The following is an 18,160-nucleotide window of genomic DNA, read 5'->3' as shown; positions in this document are numbered from 1 at the left end:
GCCCCTCCCAGATCTTCAGACCTGTGCCCTCACTACAAAGGTGGAGTGCTGCCGGTGCGCCTGCAAGGAACTGAGCTGTGCAAGCGGCAGGGCCTGAGGCCCAGCTCTCTCTTCTAAGAGGACTGTTCCTATGATGGTGTTTCCCATCTCCACCTTCTCATGCAAGGGAGGGAAGGCCCTGCACTTCCCTCCCTCCTTACCTAAGCCCAGAAGGACTGCTAAAAAAGCTTTGTTTCTAAGAGTTCATTAATCAAAGTATCAGGCTAATCCATATATGCACAGATAGAACTCATGAAGCCAGTTTCATTACATAAAGTCTGTTTAGAAAGCACTGTTAGCTTTGGCTAAAAGCCTTTATATAAGGCTGAGCTCTATTTTTCACAGTCAATGCTAAATGCCTGCGCCTCACTTCTTAACCTCCCACCCGGTGTACACAGACAAATTCGCTAGCCTGCTTTAACCTTCTGCCAGAAACAAGACAGCCGCCCACTTCCTGTTCCCTTATCCACAGCACCTTCGTGGCTTCACTTCATTTCTCCCACAGCATGATGGTTCTACTGCTTGCGTGCGTTTAACTCAATCACACTCACTAAAGAGAAACGGTAGCGTAAGCAGGTGAGCACAGAGTACCTGTAGCACTGGGATGACAGGACACAGGGACTCGATAAACTTGTTCCAGGTCAGTGCTGTCATCCTCAGTCGCCCCTGCAGCAGATGCATCAGGATGGCCTTGGCAGTGGCATTCACCTGCTCAACAATACGGGGGAAACAATCCAAGAGGAGGTGGCCTGTTAAGTCATCTTACATACCTGTAATATTTCATAAAATCTGGAAAGGTAATTAGCATCTCTTCCTTCAAACGTTCCTATTTCCACAGCATGATCTTACATTCTGTTCTCAACCAGTCCTTCCCCCTTAATGATTTCCTTTTTTTTTTTAACCTTTAAAGTATATTTTTCCATTGAATAAAAATGTTCCTTAAGGAAATACTCTGCTTATTATAACTACTGCATCATTCCTACACCTAACATGAAAAACTTAAGTTAACAGTTTGATCTGAATTCTCTGAGAACAAGTATGTCCTGTATTTTGAGCCTCATTTTTTTTTAACATTTCTTTTTAGTTAAACAACAACTTAACTGAACCCATACATCAAAGACAAGTTTCTTTTTAGTTTCTCATACTACCTTGTGACATTAGAATATTATCTTGATTTAGCTGAGTATCTAAAGAATCAGAGTAGTCTTTTGTACTTCCTTCTAACATGCCATACCTCATTTTTGGGCTCTTGAATACCAAACGCAGAGATTTCATACAGAACTTTTGGGTGAAGTAGAAAATGAATTCCATTACAAAGGGAAGACACAGGTTTACTGACATTATGGACACCTAAACATTCCTGCAAAATAATACAAAAAGTTTTTAAAAATTAGTGACAGTGATTTTTCCAAAGCATTCCTCTTTCTTCTGTTTATAATTCAAATCCAATTTTAGTACTTATGTCACTGAAACTTTTCTTTAAACCGGCAGAACACAAAAAAAGATTCTCTTAACTAACGGTTTCTGAGTTTGCATGAGATACCTATTACATTTCTTTCAGCCAACAAGAGTGGTGTTGACAAATTAAATAACCAAACTGCTGAGACAACCATAATCTTTTAAAGTTGTTCATAATAACAGACATAAAGGAAATAAACAACACCATAAACTTATCCTAAGGGATCTGTATTTTGCTTACTGAGGTTTGACAAAGAGAAAATTCAAATCAAAACAGACTTAAGTTTCTGGGTGAGGGGGAGGACAACATATATGTGGGATTTTTCTTATCAACGCAGTGATGCACCTGCATATAAGTAATGACTCTGTATCATCTCTTCGACAAAATTAGCACAAATTCCACTCTGGATATGCACCCAAAAAAACTGAAAGTAGAAACTGAAGCAGGTATATTTGTATACCTGAAGCACTGTTCACAGTAGCCAAAAGGTGGAAACAACCCAAATGTCCACTAACACATGAACGGGTAATAAAGTGTGGTATATATACAACAGAACATTATTCATCCTTAAAAAGGAATGCAACTCTGATATAGACTAAACATGGATGCTAAGTGATATAAACCAGACACAAAAAAGACAATTATATGATTCCACAAGTATGAGGTACCTAGAACAGTCAAATTCAGAAAGTAGAATGGCGGTTGTCAGGATCTGGGGGGGTTGGAGGGTAATAGCGAGTTATTTTTTAATGGGTACAGAGTTTCAATTTAGGAAGATGGAAAAGTTCTAGAGATGGATAATGTTGACGATTGCACAATGTGAATGCACTTAATGCCACCAAAAACTTAAAAATGGTTAAAATGGTAAATTTTACGTTATGTGTATTTTACCACAATTTTTAAAAAGCAAATTAGACATCGTTGAGCAAAGAATTAGTGTACTGAATGACAGTACTGAGCAATTCTATCCAAACAGAACAAAAAAAGATCAAATATAAAAGAGGGCTTAAATGACACAAAGGGTAAAATAAGAAGATCTACCATGATCTAATGAGAGTTCCACTTGGAGAGAACAGCAAGGATAAGGGAAACAATAATGACTGAGAATTATCCAGAAGTGAAGGCAGACATGAGTTTTCAAACTGAAGCATGCTAAAAAAGATACATTTAAAAAAAAAAAAGTGTATACAAAGTTACATTGTAATGAAACTGCAGAACTCCAGAGCTAAGGAAAAGATCTTAAAAGCAACTAGAAGAAGAAAAATACAAAGAAATTATAATTTAACTGACAGCAGCCTTCTCCACAATGATAAAAGCCTACCAAGAGCAAAGCAGTACTGGTGAAGTGCTGAGGAAAAATGGCACTCAATCTAGAACTCTATAGAATTCTACAGAATTCTACAATTCCAGCTAATCTATCATTCAAGAGTAAGGTGAAATCCAGACATCTTCAAACACATGCACTATCAGTTACAGACTGTCATTGAAAATACTGAAAAACGTAGCTCAGCAAAAAGCAGACTGAACCTAAATACTTACCAATAAGTAGAAGAAAGTATATTCAAAGTAAAGAGCAGTTAAGATGAATCCACTAGGTAGATCTTAAACCTTACTATTAAAGGAAAAGAACAGGCAGCAAAAACGTGTACGGTATGAAATTATATACTTTTTTAAAGAGACAAAAACAGTAATGATTTATAGAGATATGCATATATAAAACATATGCATGGGAAGGAAAAACAAAAACTTTGTAAGAGTGGTTATCTTGGTGGCATAAAAAAAGGGAAAGAGAAAAGAAAGAAGCTTCAGTTATAACTAATATTTTTATTTCTCTGAAAAAAAGGATCATAAGTAAAAAATGGCAAAATGTAAACATTATATCTAGATAGTACTTATAAGAGTACTGAATACACGAGGACATTTTCAAGAGTACACAGGAATATATATATTTTTCTATACTGTCCTATGTACAGTGCTCTTTTCAATATTGAAATAGTTAATATTTATGTACTATTCTATGCTGAAATATTTTATAATTTAAAAACGCAGGAAATATTTGTTTCAAAAGAAAGAAAAGAAGAATATTACTAAGAAAACAGATCTGAAACTATAAAATTTAAGCCATAATAAGCTAAAACTTTTCCTGAGCATAGAAATCACCTTTGAATACTTGATAGAAGTCAACTTTTCCTTACAATTTTTCCATCATTAAATAACACAACATAAATGTAATTCTTATTAAAACTGCTAATAAGGCAATTCAGTTGCTAGACTTACTAAGGGAATTCAATAGTATAAATTTCTTAGAGTTGACTAATAACTACCATCTATTTTTATGGTAATAACTCTTATATCATATCCAAAAGGTCAAGTAATTTAATTTTGGAGTTATAATCAGAAAATCCACTGTTCATGCTCCCCAAAAAAAATCAAAAACAAAAAAACCTACCTTAACAATTTCCAGACAACAGTGGTAAGTTTTAACTTTCACTTGTGGCAAAGGGTGAGACAACATACGTAGAAACACCTTCTGACTTTCTCCTTGTAATAATGGACTGGCCTGTGCAGATTTCCAGCTGGTAAAAAGGTAAACATACAAGACATCTAAGGCAAGTAAGGTACTAAACATGAGACTAAAAAGCACAGAGAAAGGAGTTTCTTCCTACTCCAGTTCCTACAACTGAGATCTTGTTTAACTAACCCAGAATTAATATTTACTCAAGCATTTACTTGTTTCAAGGCAGGGAATATTCTCTCTTAAAGAATACAAAACAACAAAATGTCTTTAGAAACCTATATTTAGACTGTAAAATGGTACAACCATTATGGAAAACAGTATGGAGGTTCCTCAAAAAAATCAAAACAGATTTACCATATGACCCAGCAATTCCACTTTTAGGTATATAACCAAAGAAAATGAAATCAGTACCTCAAACAGATATTATGTACTCCCATATTCATTCCAGAATTATTCACAATAGCCAATACATGAAAACAATGTGTCAGTTGATAGATGAATGGATTTTTAAAAATGTGGTATGTGTATGTGCGTATATATATATAATATATATATAATGGAATATTATTCAGCCTTAAAAAAGAAGGAAATCTTATCATTTGTGACAATATGGATGAAGCTGAAGGACATGCTAAGTGGCATAAGCCAGGGTACAGAGAAACAAATACTGCATGATCTAACTTATATGTGGAATCTAAAACTCTTAGAAGCAGAGAGCAGAATTGGTGGTTGCCAGGGGCTGGAGGAAATGCAGAGATGTTGGTCAAAGGGTACAAAGTTTCAGTTATGCAGGATAGGTAGTTCTGGTGACTATGGTTAATAATGCTGTACTGTATACTTGATATGTGTTAAGAGAGTAGATCTTCAATGTTCTCACCACAAAAAAAAAGGTAATTATGTGAGATGATTGAAAGATAGATAGATAGACAGAAAGAAAAATAAATCCCATATTTAATGGATATTTATCACCATGGAATTTACTCTTTCCAAAAGCAATGAAAATACTAAGTTTTAAAGAAAAATCTGTTCCAATGTCCCCCAAAGAAATTAACCAATGCATGATGCTTTTCAAAAATCCATATAAAAGGTAGGAATAATGAAATTTACATTTAAAAAATCCTCAATTCAAGTTATTAATTAAAATGTTAAAGATAAATAAACAAATGTGCTTGAATACTTGTTTGGAAAGACACCAAAACAAATGTATAAAAATCCAAGGATAATTCATGTTGATTATAGCCATGACATTTTTAAAGCTTACTCTTGAATAAACCAGTTAACCGTCCTAATGCTTCTATATACATACAGTTTAAAGGTCAAAACATATAAAAGCAGTTTACACTAAAAAATAACAGATTTAAGACAAGCTTCATTTTCATTGCTCCTAAACTTACACACACACACACACACACAACCTAGAATAATATAATCATATTAAGAAAAAAAATATTACATCTTTGAACAAATACAGATGATTTCCTTTATTAGGGGGAAATGCTGATGATAGGAAAAGCTATGTAAGGCTTGGTCTGCCAGCTCCACTAATTCTAAGAGATTCTTCTCGCCCTAAAAAAAAGAAGAGAATGGAACAGTAAATGTCAAGGTCATGTACAATAAAATTCTCAACAGCTAACAAAGCAGCTTCAAGAAATTAGATCATCCAGAGGCCCTGAGACTGTTCACATTCGCTTAAGTCAACCTGCTCAACAAGCAAACCAAAAACATCAGCCTAGGAGGAAAAATGTGGGGAAAATGCCTAACTCAACGCCGCTTAAGACTTTATATTATTTACCTCTGAGTCGCATGGTTCTTTGACTGCTCAGTTGTGGCCTTATCCCCCTACCAACTGCAGCTCAAGGCAGGACTCATGTATTTTAAGATCCACCTCCCACTTCTAACATCCTGACTGGTTCTAGGGAAAATAGGGGGTGATCAATACCTGTGTGATTAACTGACCATGCAGAATGCCACAGAAGTAATTCAAATAAAAGGCAGTTCAAAATTCTATCATGGAGGAGACAAGATACAGTGGCATAAAGATGTGGGGAAAAGAAAATAAAAATAAACAATAGTGGGTAAATAGGGAAAATTTAAAATATGAAGTTCAAAAAACTCTACTGTAGGGGCCAAACAGAATAAAATTTTGCTCCTAATTTTTCAAGATCTTCAGGACCCATTTTGGTATTTTCAAACAGTAAACAACTATTGTAGTCAATGTCTATTTTAAGACTCATTAACCCTTTAATTGATAACATACTAAATAATATCCTAAAAGGGATAAATAACAAATACATAATTATTGCTATAACATGGTATTGAAAGTCATCCTACTACCTTACAATCTAGTTCATGGCTTTATTTAATAAAAAATCAGGCTCTTTCTGTGAATAAATAAAGGTCTATAAAGGGAAAAAATGTGTCTACAAATAAGCACTAAAATGGCCCTTATAATTGTTTACATCAATTGTCACTCTGTTCACCCACAGAAAGCCACTTCAAAGAGGAACTCACTAATAAAGATATTGATAATAATTATTGTTGTTTTTTAAACCACTGGTCTCATGAATATATACCATTCATTAATCTAAATCTCCATTTTACTTTTATATAAATCATACCCTTACTTTAATCTTATAATTGGGCCATTCAGTAATAATGGATCCTACCCCTAAGAATTCAACTGTTAAATGTCCATCAATTTGAAAACTATAGGTTAAATTTTCTAAATATTTTATCAAAGGAATTTTAAAGAGATATTAACAAAACTTTTTACCTCCTTCCCAACATCAGACAGGAAGTTACAGGTACACTCAAGTGAATAAACAGCCTCTGCAGTTCGTTTATAAATACTGTAGTTTTCAGAATTCAGCTGTTCCAAATAGGCCACAACAGCTTCATGAATATTTGGATATTCCAAAGAAACAGGCATGTCCAAAGAAACTAGAAATAATGCTGCTGACATAGGCTCTGGTAAAAAGTGGCTTGCCTTGATAAATTAAAAAAAAAAAATTAACCATTTTTAGATAAATATAGTAAACTATAATATTAATGTAGTTGAACATTTTTAGTAATTCTCTATCACAAAGTCTATGCTTTTCCAAAGAAAATTCTATTCCCCAACACATCATTTATCTACACCTAGGTTCACTGCAATTTTTCTCTGCCCAAAATATCCCAAGTCCAAATTTCAACTCCTTCCCAAAGCCTGCGATTCAGGATACCTCCTCTTCCCCACATCAACACCCAGAACTGCTCTCCCTCTGGGCCCACACCTCGTTTATGCCTCTGCTACTGAACTGAAGGTACCAGGCCTTTTTCTCTAAGTCTTTCGTGCAGGTGCACACAAATCTCCAGAAAAATGCAATAAACCCCTGAGGATACAGCCTAAGGCTTATTAACTACATATTGAATTGAGTATCACTAAATCAAGTTCATCTATAGACTGATTCGAACAGAAATTAATTTTTATTTGGTTTTGTTTGTTTTAGAGGTGAAAGGAGAAATTCAACATATTTAAAATAGTTCTAGAACACTCACAAAAGACTGACCTTTAATTAGTATAAAATCAAGGGGCCCAAATGAAATAGTGTATGTTTTATAACTTAAATCAATTGATTTAAGACTAAAAAAACCCTTTGCTGGGTTTTGTTTCTTTTAATGATTCTAGCTTTGTAATAGGATTTTATGCATGAATTAAGAAAATGAAAAGGCCTGAAAATTCAATGTTCAGAGAAAACCATTTGGCAGGGTTTACTACTACGGCTGAAATGCTGCCTTTATTAAAGTAGGTTTGGTCATAATTTTTTCATGGATAACCTATTTTAAGGATAATCATTAACTGCCTGAAAGTCTAAGAACTAAATCTGCTAAACAATGCTTTTTTTTTTTTTTAGAATTACTGTTCTTTATTATTTTTAATTTATTTTTGGCTGCATTAGGTTTTCTTTGCTGCACGTGGGCTTTCTTTAGTTGCATCAAGCAGGGGCTACTCTTCGTTGCGGTGCACAGGCTTCTCATTGTGGTTGCTTCTCCTGTTGCAAAGCATGGTCTCTAGGCACATGGGTTTCAGTGGTTGTAGCAGGTGGGCTCAGTAGTTGTGGCACACGGACTTAGCTGCTCCCCGGCATGTGGGATCCTCCCAGACCAGGGCTTGAACCCGTGTCCCCTTCACTGGCAGGCGGATTCTTAACCACTGTGCCACCAGGGAAGCCCTAAACAATGCTTTTAAATGAAATACAGTTGCCAAATGAATATCAAAAGCTAAAGGAATCAAAATTTTACGTTACTAAGCATGGAAAAAAAAAAAAAACAACTATTAAGACAGCAGCTATTATAAAGTCGAGAGAAATTTCTCTTATTCTGTAAAGAACTCTCCTAGTGGGGAAAAAAGAGAGAGCGAGAAACTAAATTACCTAGTCACCAATTCTTTGCTCACTCAGCAAATACTCACTGGGCCCCTACCGTAGGCCAGGCACCATTCCAGATGCTAGGGACACAGCAGGAAATAAAACAGAACCTTGCCCTCACGAAGTTAACACTCCAGTGGAGAAAGCATAGAGTAAACCATACTTGTCCAGTGTGGCTAGGAGTGCTAAGAAAATTTTAAAAACAGGGAATAGGAAAGATGGAGAAGAAAAGAGAAGTTACAGGTGGAAGCAGAGGAAGGCCTCTCTGATAAGGTAACATCTAAGCAGAGAACTGGAGGAGTGGATATCTGAGGGAAAAGCACTCACAGAAGAGGGAACAGCAAGTACAGAGGCTCGGACACAGAGTATATTTGACAGCAAGGAGGCCACTGGAGCTAGTGCTGAGGGATGGAGTCAGGGGGCAGTGGTACCAGATCAGGTAAGGCCTTGGGTCATTATAAGGACTTGTCCTCAGAAGGAGCATTGGAAGGTTTTGAGCAAGCCTCAGGATGAGTCTGGAGAGAACAGATGGAAAAGAGCAAGGGTGGAAGCTGAGAGACCAAGGAGGAGGTTACTGCAATAATCCAGGCGAGACAGGATGGTGGCTTAAACTCAGGTAGCAGCAGTGGGAGTGGTGAGAAGTGTTCAGGTTCTGGATAGACGTTCAAAGGAGAAATAACACATTTTGCTTAGGGATTGGATCTAAGTGTGTGTGAAAGACAGGAATCAAGGATGACTCTAAGGTTTTTTCCTGATCAACAATCAACTAGAATGAAGGTGCCATTTACTGAGCTAGGGAAGACTAGAGGAAGAACACATTTGTGCAGGGAAGTAAGGCTTGGGGCATGTTCAGTCGGAGATATCAGCTGTCAAGTGAAGATGTCAAAAAGGATATTGGATATATACTTATGAGTTTGTGGTTCAGGTGACATGTGTTGCCTGAAAATATAAGTTTGGGAGGTGTCCGCAAATAGATGGCACTTAAAGACCAAAATGGGATGATATCTCATGAGGGCCAGGGCCAGTCCTGGGGTTCCACCCCTTTAAGAGGTTAGGAAGATAGAGAGGAATTAGCAAAGGAGACTCAGTGAGTGGGGCTCTGCGCTAAGATAGTAAATCCTAGTGGGTCTAACTCCAAAGGCACTGTGTTTTAGTTTAAAGGCGCTTTCTCTGACTCTAGGCAGAAAAATAAGAATAGCTGATGTGAGGATTAAATAAGCACTGGGCAGATGTCTGGCATATCACATTCAATAAGTACTGATTTCCTTTCTTTCCTCTTTTCATCCCATCATTAAGGAATTCTGACATTTTCACTCTGCATACCTACATCTGAAACTCCTCTCAGCAACTCAAAGCACCAAGGTAAGGTCATACGTTTAATCCTTGCATGGCCAATGGACCCATCACAGTTTACACCCCAGACTGAAGACGGCATAAGCATTAGTCTCGTGTCAGTTGGGACTAAAAGTGATGACATTTCAGTGGAAAGCCATTACCAGTATTAGAAAAGAGTCAACATCGTCATCTCGTGCGTGCTGGAGGAGGAGGGGTATAATACTGTTTTCTCTAAACCTGCCACTCAGAGCAGCCAGGGCGTTATCCTGGCATGGCCTGTCAGAAGTACGGATTCTTAGGCCCTATCCAGACCTTACAGACCAGAACATGCAAGATCGGATTAACAAGATCTCTGGGTGGTCTGGGTGCACATTACACTCTGAGAAATGCTGCTCTGAATCAATCAGCTACACCCAATTATTAGATTTTATATACCTCACTAAAAAAGTCAAAATCCTGTGGTATAAATTCTTCCTTACCTTCAGTCTGCTTGGCTGAGAAAGGGTCACAGGGGTTCCTAGGATGCTCTGGGATCTTGCTTCTGGCATAGGACCAGTATTTTTAGCTCTTATTTCCCAGATGGTTCCCCCATATGAAGTTAACTTCATTTGTCTTACCAATTTGATCTACCCAACCAGAACACTTTTAATTTTAATTTATAACATTGGTAATAACATTTACCAATGCATCATTTTAACCTATACATGGGTATTCTCCAAATTCATTTAAAATCAGCAATTATCAATTTCAGAAAAGGTCTTCAGGGCATTTTGTCAAAACATTCAAATTCAGGAAATCTCTACATAGATCCATACTATATCATTTTCCAACTTCAAAATTACATATTTGGTAAGTGGCAACTCAAACATTTAAAAGCCACTTTTCAGGTAGAAAGTTTCAGAGTCCAAATTCCACTTCAATGTTTGGTGGGCCAGCAACAGGCAGAGGGCAGCATAGCCTTGCATTCATATAAACTGAAGGAAGAGCATGTTTGTTTAGATCTCATTTTAAAGTTCTTAGTTAAGCAATCAAAGCAGTTATAACCATCTAGAAGCTGATACCTTAATTACAATCTCTTCCATGACCCCACTTACTGTTCTAATGAAGTTCCAAGTTACATATTTAAAAGAGCTCCCCAAAATGACAGATACTGATTTGCCTTCAAAAACAAAAAATAGCTACCTTAAAAAAAGACATGGAGAGTTGGCTTTACATTATTCTAACACTAAAGTAAGTCAAATAAAATAAATTACTGGCTTCTATTTTGATTCCTGCCCAAATAAGCATATAGATGAAAAAAACTCTATAATCAAAAAAGCAATAAATAAGCTCTACGGTACAACTGACAAGTAACTTTTCCAAAAATACCTCAACCTATACATAGATTGATCATTTGTAATACTTAGTAACAAGTTATTGTAGCACTACTAATTTTTCAGTTATATAACATTATCATGTAAAGTTGAGACACCTATATTTTAAATGCAATTCCAGTCTTATATGACTGAAATTCTTCAATTTATAATGTTTATGCCTTGGAAAATTATCACTCTTTAACACAGAGTGTTATTCAGAAACATAACAATTAATAAAAAAGTTAAAAATTAAAATTAACAGAAATGTTATTTTCCCTGAAGGAAAATACTATATTTAAAATTTAATGTTCTATTCTTATTTTTCCAGATGACCTGATACTATTTTGCATATATTGCATATGTGTTATTAAAAACTGGAGTTTAGGGCTTCCCTGGTGGCGCAGTGGTTGAGAGTCTGCCTGCCGATGCAGGGGATATGGGTTCGTGCCCTGGCCCAGGAAGATCCCACATGCCACGGAGCGGCTGGGCCCGTGAGCCATGGCCGCTGAGCCTGCGTGTCCGGAGCCTGTGCTCCGCAACAGGAGAGGCCACAACAGTGAGAGGCCCACGTATCGCAAAAAAAAAATAAAAATGGAGTTTAGACTACAAGCTCTGCAAAATTCTACGGAGCAAAAGGGCAAGTGGCTATAACAAAGGACAACAAAAGGCACAGGAAATGGTTCTTTAGCTGCAGTAATTTTTCCCATACCTTCAGTTAAGCACGATGCTACACCTTTCTTTTTGCAATAAGTTCACTACACAACACTTGCATATGAGTCATTTGAGATATTTTTACCACCAACGTTCAAATTCAGAGATATAACCTCCACTTTAAAGTACAGTCAATAAGATGATTTAAAAGAAATGTTTACACCTATTAAAATCACCTTTAACATACAGTCACATAATGGAATAGTATTTTGCAATAAAAATTAACAAACAACTGCAACAAGCAACAACAAAAATGAATCTCAAAAAAAAAAATCTTGAGCAATTACATACTTTATACATCTATTTATATAAAGCTCAAAAACAGAAAAACCCCTCTATGGTGACAGAAGTCAGAAAGGAGTTTAGCTTGCAGGGGTGGGGAGAGGAGAGGTTAAGCGACGGGAAGCGGCCTTGAAAGGCTGGTCATGTTCTACTTCATGTTTTGGGGGGTGGTCACTTTCTAAACACAGATATATTCACTTAGTAAAAATGCACTGAACTGTGCACCTTTCTCAACATATTACACCACAGTTTTTAAAAGTTATCTTAAAAAATTAGTATTTTTTTCTATCAATTTATTTGTCAAAACTAATAAAAAGTTAGCCATTTCTCAATTTCTGCATTTCCAATATAATCTTTGTACACCATGAAATGATCAGAAGGAATTTACAACAGAACAGTGATTGTAACACCCAGTAAACTACAACAAAGCCACGCTACCTGCCTTACCTTTTCAACAGGGAGAAGCGTCTGCAGCAGTCGGACTGCAAACAGCGAAATGCTGACAAAGGCCATCCTGTGGTGCACCAGCACCGCCTCTGGTTGTTCCAAACTGATGTTGCTTTTATGGTAGCACATGCTGTCTCCAAGGGACCCCAACACCATGAGCAGTTTCTTTTTCTGCAAACATTTAAACACAAAACAGAAGAAAACAATCAATTTTAGGGGCTCATATAGAAATATCATGGAGAACAATATAAAATGTTATCATTAAATAATATAAATGTATTCCTCCCTATAAGAATAACCAATACATGCTGAGATACTTTTAACGATAGGAAAGAATGATAAGTATACCTAAATTTTTTAAAAAGCTAACAATTTTTAAGTATTTAATATGAATTCTAACTAATAATAAATAAAAATAAACAAAATACAAAAACTTAATGATCCATTAGTTCCTCCTAGTTTCTAGTGCTTAATTGTTCCAACTTTGAACACTGCATGTAAATCTCTCATCCAATATTTATTGGACTTAGTGTATGCTTAACACAGTGGCAGGTATATGGGGGAAAATGCATTAGTTCAAGAGACATGATCCCTGCCCTCAAAGTGATCCCAAAGTTACTAAAGAAATGAAACAGGGGAAGTCAAATAATTAAAAAACAATGAAATATTAAATTGTATAATCTCTCTTCAGGTAATAAGGTGGTTTCAGAGCAAATGTTCCACCATCATGAATTTCTAGATACCTTACTACTTAAATAGAAGTTATATCTTTTAAATTGAAAGGTATGCATAAAACATGAAAACTAAAATACAGTAGACTAACTGGCAAGTAATAACAACATAGACCAAAATATATCCTAGATATGTTGACATAACCCTATAAACTAGCTGCTGAAAGGACAGTATCAGAAAAAGGGTAGAACAAAAAAAGCACTGGGGTTCTCACTCTCAACTTTCCATGGAAAATTTATGAAAATTAAAATGAGAAATTACCAGTAAACTAAAGACAAAAATATAATGTGTGTCAGAAATTTTTTAATTCAAGGATAAATAAACACAAAATAAAACTACAAGACATGGGGCCTATAAAAGTTACATGAAGTATCAAAGCCACAATAGATACACTTCACATCCATTAGGATGGACATTATCAAAAACAATAGGAAATAACAAATGTTGACGAGGATGTGGAGAAACTGGAGCACCTGTGCATTGCTGGTAGAAATGTAAAAGGTTCAGTCACTGTGGAAATAGTATGGCAGTTCCTCAAAACATTAAACATAGAATTACCACATGATCCAGCAATGTCACTTCTGAGTATATGGCCAAAAGAATCGAAAGCAGGGATTTCAAACACTTATTTTGTACATCAATGTTCACAGCAACATTATTCACAACAGCCAAAAGGTAGAAATGTGTCTATCAACATATGAATGGATAAACAATATGCAGTAGCTGGTATACATACAATGAAATATTCAGCCTTAAAAGGGAATGACATTTTGACACATGCTACAACAAGATGACTCTTGAAAACATTATGTTAGGTAAAATACGCCAGATACAAAAAGACAAGTACTGTATGATTCCTCTTATATGAGGCACCTAAAATATACAAATTCATAAAGAAACAAGGTAGAATAGTGGTTATCAGGGACTGGGGGAAGAGGAGAGTGGGGAGTTATTGTTTAGTGGGTGTGGAGTTTCACTCTGAGATGATGAAAAAGTTTTGGAGACCGATAATGGTGACAACTGTACAGCAATGTGAATGTGGCTAATGCCACTGAATTATACACTCAAAAGAGCTAAATGGTAAATTTCATGTTATGTATATTTTACAAAATTTAAACAATTATATAAAGGAGTAAACATTTTTTTGTTACTTACATGGATCATTTGAAAAATTTAAAGATAAACACAAATAACATTAAAACTATGATACTTCCCAAATCACTACAGAAGTAAAAGGAAGATAAAATAATCTATAGAGTAAAAAAAAAAAGGAAACAAAAGAGATAGCAAAACTTCTGCATGAAGACCAAGTATAATAACTGTACTAAAAAAGGTTAAATTTCCCTGTATGTGAAATATGATTTCATACTGAAGTAAAAATCAAAAATAATCTACACATACAAAAAAGACATTACCTTTGTACATAAAAGGTTAAAAATTAGTGTAGTGAGAAAAATCTCAAAAAAACAATCTAACCTTACACCTAAAGGAACTAGAGAAAGTACAAACAAAACCCAAAGTTAGTAGAAGGAAAGAAATCATAAAGATCAGAGCAGAAATAAACGAAATAGAAACAAAGAAAACAATAGCAAAGATCAATAAAACTAAAAGCTGGTTCTTTGAGAAGATAAACAAAATTGATAAACCTTTAGCCAGACTCATCAAGAAAAAGAGGGAGAGGACTCAAATCAATAATATTAGAAATGAAAAAGGAGACGTTACAACAGACACCGCAAAAATACAAAGCATCCTAAGAGACTACTACAAGCACCTCTAGCCCAATAAAATGGACAACCTGAAAGAAATGGACAAACTCTTAGAAAGGTAATAACCTTCCAAGACTAAACAAGAAGAAATAGAAAATATGAACAGACCAATCATAAGTAATGAAATCGAAACTGTGATTAAAAATCTTCCAACAAACAAAAAGTCCAGGACCAGATGGCTTCACAGGTGAATTCTATCAAATATTTAGAGAAGAGCTAACACCCATCCTTCTAAAACTCTTCCAAAAATTTGCAGAGGAAGGAACACTCCCAAACTCTTTCTATGAGGCCACCATCACCCTGATACCCAAACCAGACAAAGATACTACAAAAAAAGAAAATTACAGACCAATAGCACTGATGAATATAGATGCAAAAATCCTCAACAAAATACTAGCAAACAGAATCCAACAACACATTAAAAGGATCATACACCATGATCAAGTGGGATTTATCCCAGGGATGCAAGGATTCTTCAATATATGCAAATCAATCAATGTGATACACCATATTAACAAACTGAAGAATAAAAACCATATGATCATCTCAATAGATGTAGAAAAAACTTCTGACAAAATCAACACCCATTTATGATGAAAACTCTCCAGAAAGGGGGCATGGAGGGAACCTACCTCAACAAAACAAAGAACATATACAACAAACCCACAGCAGACATCATCCTCAATGGTGAAAAACTGAAAGCATTTCTTCGAAGATCAGGAATAAGACAAGGATGTCCACTCTCACCACTATTATTCAATATAGTTTTGGAAGTCCTAGCCACAGCAATCAGAGAAGAAAAATAAATAAAAGGAATACAAATTGGAAAAGAAGAAGTAAAACTGTCACTGTTTGCAGATTACATGATACTATACATAGAGAATCCTAAAGATGCTACCAGAAAACTACTAGAGCTAATCAACAAATTTGGTAAAGTTGCAGGATACAAAATTAATGCACAGAAATCTCTTGCATCCCTATACACTAATGATGAAAAATGTGAAAGCTAAATTAAGGAAACAATCCCATTCACCACTGCAAAAAAAAGAATAAAACACCTAGGAATAAACCTATCTAAGGAGGTAAAAGACTGTACTCAGAGAACTATAAGGCACTGATGAAAGAAACCAAAGATGACACAAACAGATAGAGAGATATACCACGTTCTTGGATTGGAAGAATCAACATTGTGAAAATGACCATACTACCAAAAGCAATCTACAAATTCAGTGCAATCCCTATCAAACTACCAATGGCATTTTTTACAGAACTAGAACAAAAAATTTCACAATTTGTATGGAAACACAAAAGATCCCGAATAGCCAAAGCAATCTTGAGAAAGAAAAACAGAGCTGGAGGAATCAGACTCTCTGACTTCAGACTATACTACAAAGCTACAGTAATCAAGAAAATAGGGTACTGGCACAAAAACAGAAATATAGATAAATGGTACAAGATAGAAAGCCCAGAGATAAATGCATGCACCTATGGTCAACTAATCTATGACAAAGGAGGCAAGGATATAAAATGGAGAAAAGACAGTCTCTTCAAGAAGCGGTGCTGGGAAAACTGGACAGCTACATGTAAAAGAATGAAATTAGAACACTCCTTAACACCATACACAAAAATAAACTCAAAAGGATTAAAGACCTAAATGTAAGGCTGGACACTAGAAAAGTCTTAGAGGAAAACATAGGAAGAACACTCTTTGACATAAATCACAGCAAGATCCTTTTTGACCCACCTCGTAGAGTAATGGAAATAAAAACAAAAATAAACAAACAGGACCTAATGAAACTTAAAAGCTTTTGCAAAGCAAAGAAAACTACGAACAAAACGAAAAGACAACCCTCAGAATGGGAGAAAATATTTGCAAATGAACCAACAAAGGATTAATCTCCAAAATATATAAACAGCTCAAGTAGCTCAATATAAAACAAACAACCCAATCCAAAAATGGGCAGAAGACCTAAACAGACATTTCTCCAGAGAAGATATACAGATTGCCAACAAACACATGAAAGGATGCTCAACGTCACTAATTATTAGGGAAATGCAAATCAAAACTACAATGAGGTATCATCTCACACCAGTGAGAATGGGCATCATCAAAAAATCTACAAACAATAAATGCTGGAGAGGGTGTGGAGAAAAGGGAACCCTCTTGTACTGTTGGTGGGAATGTAAATTGATACAGCCACTATGGAGAACAGTATGGAGGTCCCTTAAAAAACTAAATATAGAATGACCATGACCCAGCAATCCCACTATGGGGCATATACCCAGAGAAAATCATAATTCAAAAAGATACATGCACCCCAATGTTCATTGCAGTACTGTTTACAATTGCCAGGACATGGAAGCAACCTGAATGCCCATCGACAGACGAATGCATAAAGAAGATGTGGTCCATATATACAATGGAATATTACTCAGCCATAAAAAGGAATGAAATTGGGTCATTTGTAGAGACGTGGATGGATCTAGAGACTGTCATACAGAGTGAAGTAAGTCAGAAAGAGAAAAACAAGTATCGTATGTTAGCACATATATGTGGAACCTAGAAAAATGGTACAGATGAACCAGTTTGCAGGGCAGAAATAGAGACACAGATGTAGAGAACAAACGTATGGACACCAAGGGGGGAAGTGGCGGGGTGGGGGTGGTGGTGGGATGAACTGGGAGATTGGGATTGACATGTATACACTGATATGTATAAAACTGATGACTAATAAGGACCTGCTGTATAAAAAAATACATAAAATAAAATTCAAAAAAAACTAGTGTAGTGAAATATGAACAAAAATGTATGAAATATAAATAATGAATAATTCAGAACAAAAAAATTAGATAAATTAGGTAATTTTCTATTGATGAAGTGCAAAATAGAGAGTAAAGACCCAACATGAATGAGTCATTGTGGTCTGAATAACATAAATATGAAGCAAAACGTGAAGTTGGATTTAAAGGTTTTAACTCAGTCTTTTTTACCTTAATTAATAAATTAAACAGATATAAACTTTGAACATTTCAAAGACTACAACTCCTCGAGTTTCCAAGGAACACTGACTAAAACTAGCCATTTACTTAATCGCAAAAAATGGTCAATG

The 18,160-nt window shown here is 35.6% G+C and overlaps 1 protein-coding gene across 6 annotated transcripts in view; it reads right to left on the bottom strand.

The window, feature by feature from the left end:
* The window catches only part of RTTN (rotatin), a 162,864-nt gene that overhangs the window by 122,362 nt on the left and 22,342 nt on the right, over positions 1 to 18,160 (bottom strand). For all 6 annotated transcript variants that reach the window (XR_003004501.1, XM_024754913.1, XM_024754915.1 and 3 more), the window contains exons 11-16: positions 12,553 to 12,723; positions 6,790 to 7,002; positions 5,470 to 5,582; positions 3,948 to 4,074; positions 1,274 to 1,399; positions 631 to 747 (exon numbers count right to left, since the gene is read on the bottom strand). Coding sequence is in view for 5 of the 6 variants with exons in the window: in XM_024754913.1 (XP_024610681.1) it covers positions 631 to 747; positions 1,274 to 1,399; positions 3,948 to 4,074; positions 5,470 to 5,582; positions 6,790 to 7,002; positions 12,553 to 12,723 (867 nt within the window). In the remaining variant the exon portion in view is untranslated. The remainder of the gene's footprint in view (positions 1 to 630; positions 748 to 1,273; positions 1,400 to 3,947; positions 4,075 to 5,469; positions 5,583 to 6,789; positions 7,003 to 12,552; positions 12,724 to 18,160) is intronic.

The sequence above is a fragment of the Neophocaena asiaeorientalis genome, unplaced genomic scaffold (assembly GCF_003031525.2).
Source record: "Neophocaena asiaeorientalis asiaeorientalis breed wild unplaced genomic scaffold, Neophocaena_asiaeorientalis_V1.1 scaffold124, whole genome shotgun sequence".
Classification (NCBI taxonomy): Eukaryota; Metazoa; Chordata; class Mammalia; order Artiodactyla; family Phocoenidae; genus Neophocaena; species Neophocaena asiaeorientalis.
The sequence above is the reverse complement of the archived record's forward strand: the minus strand, read 5'-3'. Positions and strand labels throughout refer to the sequence as shown.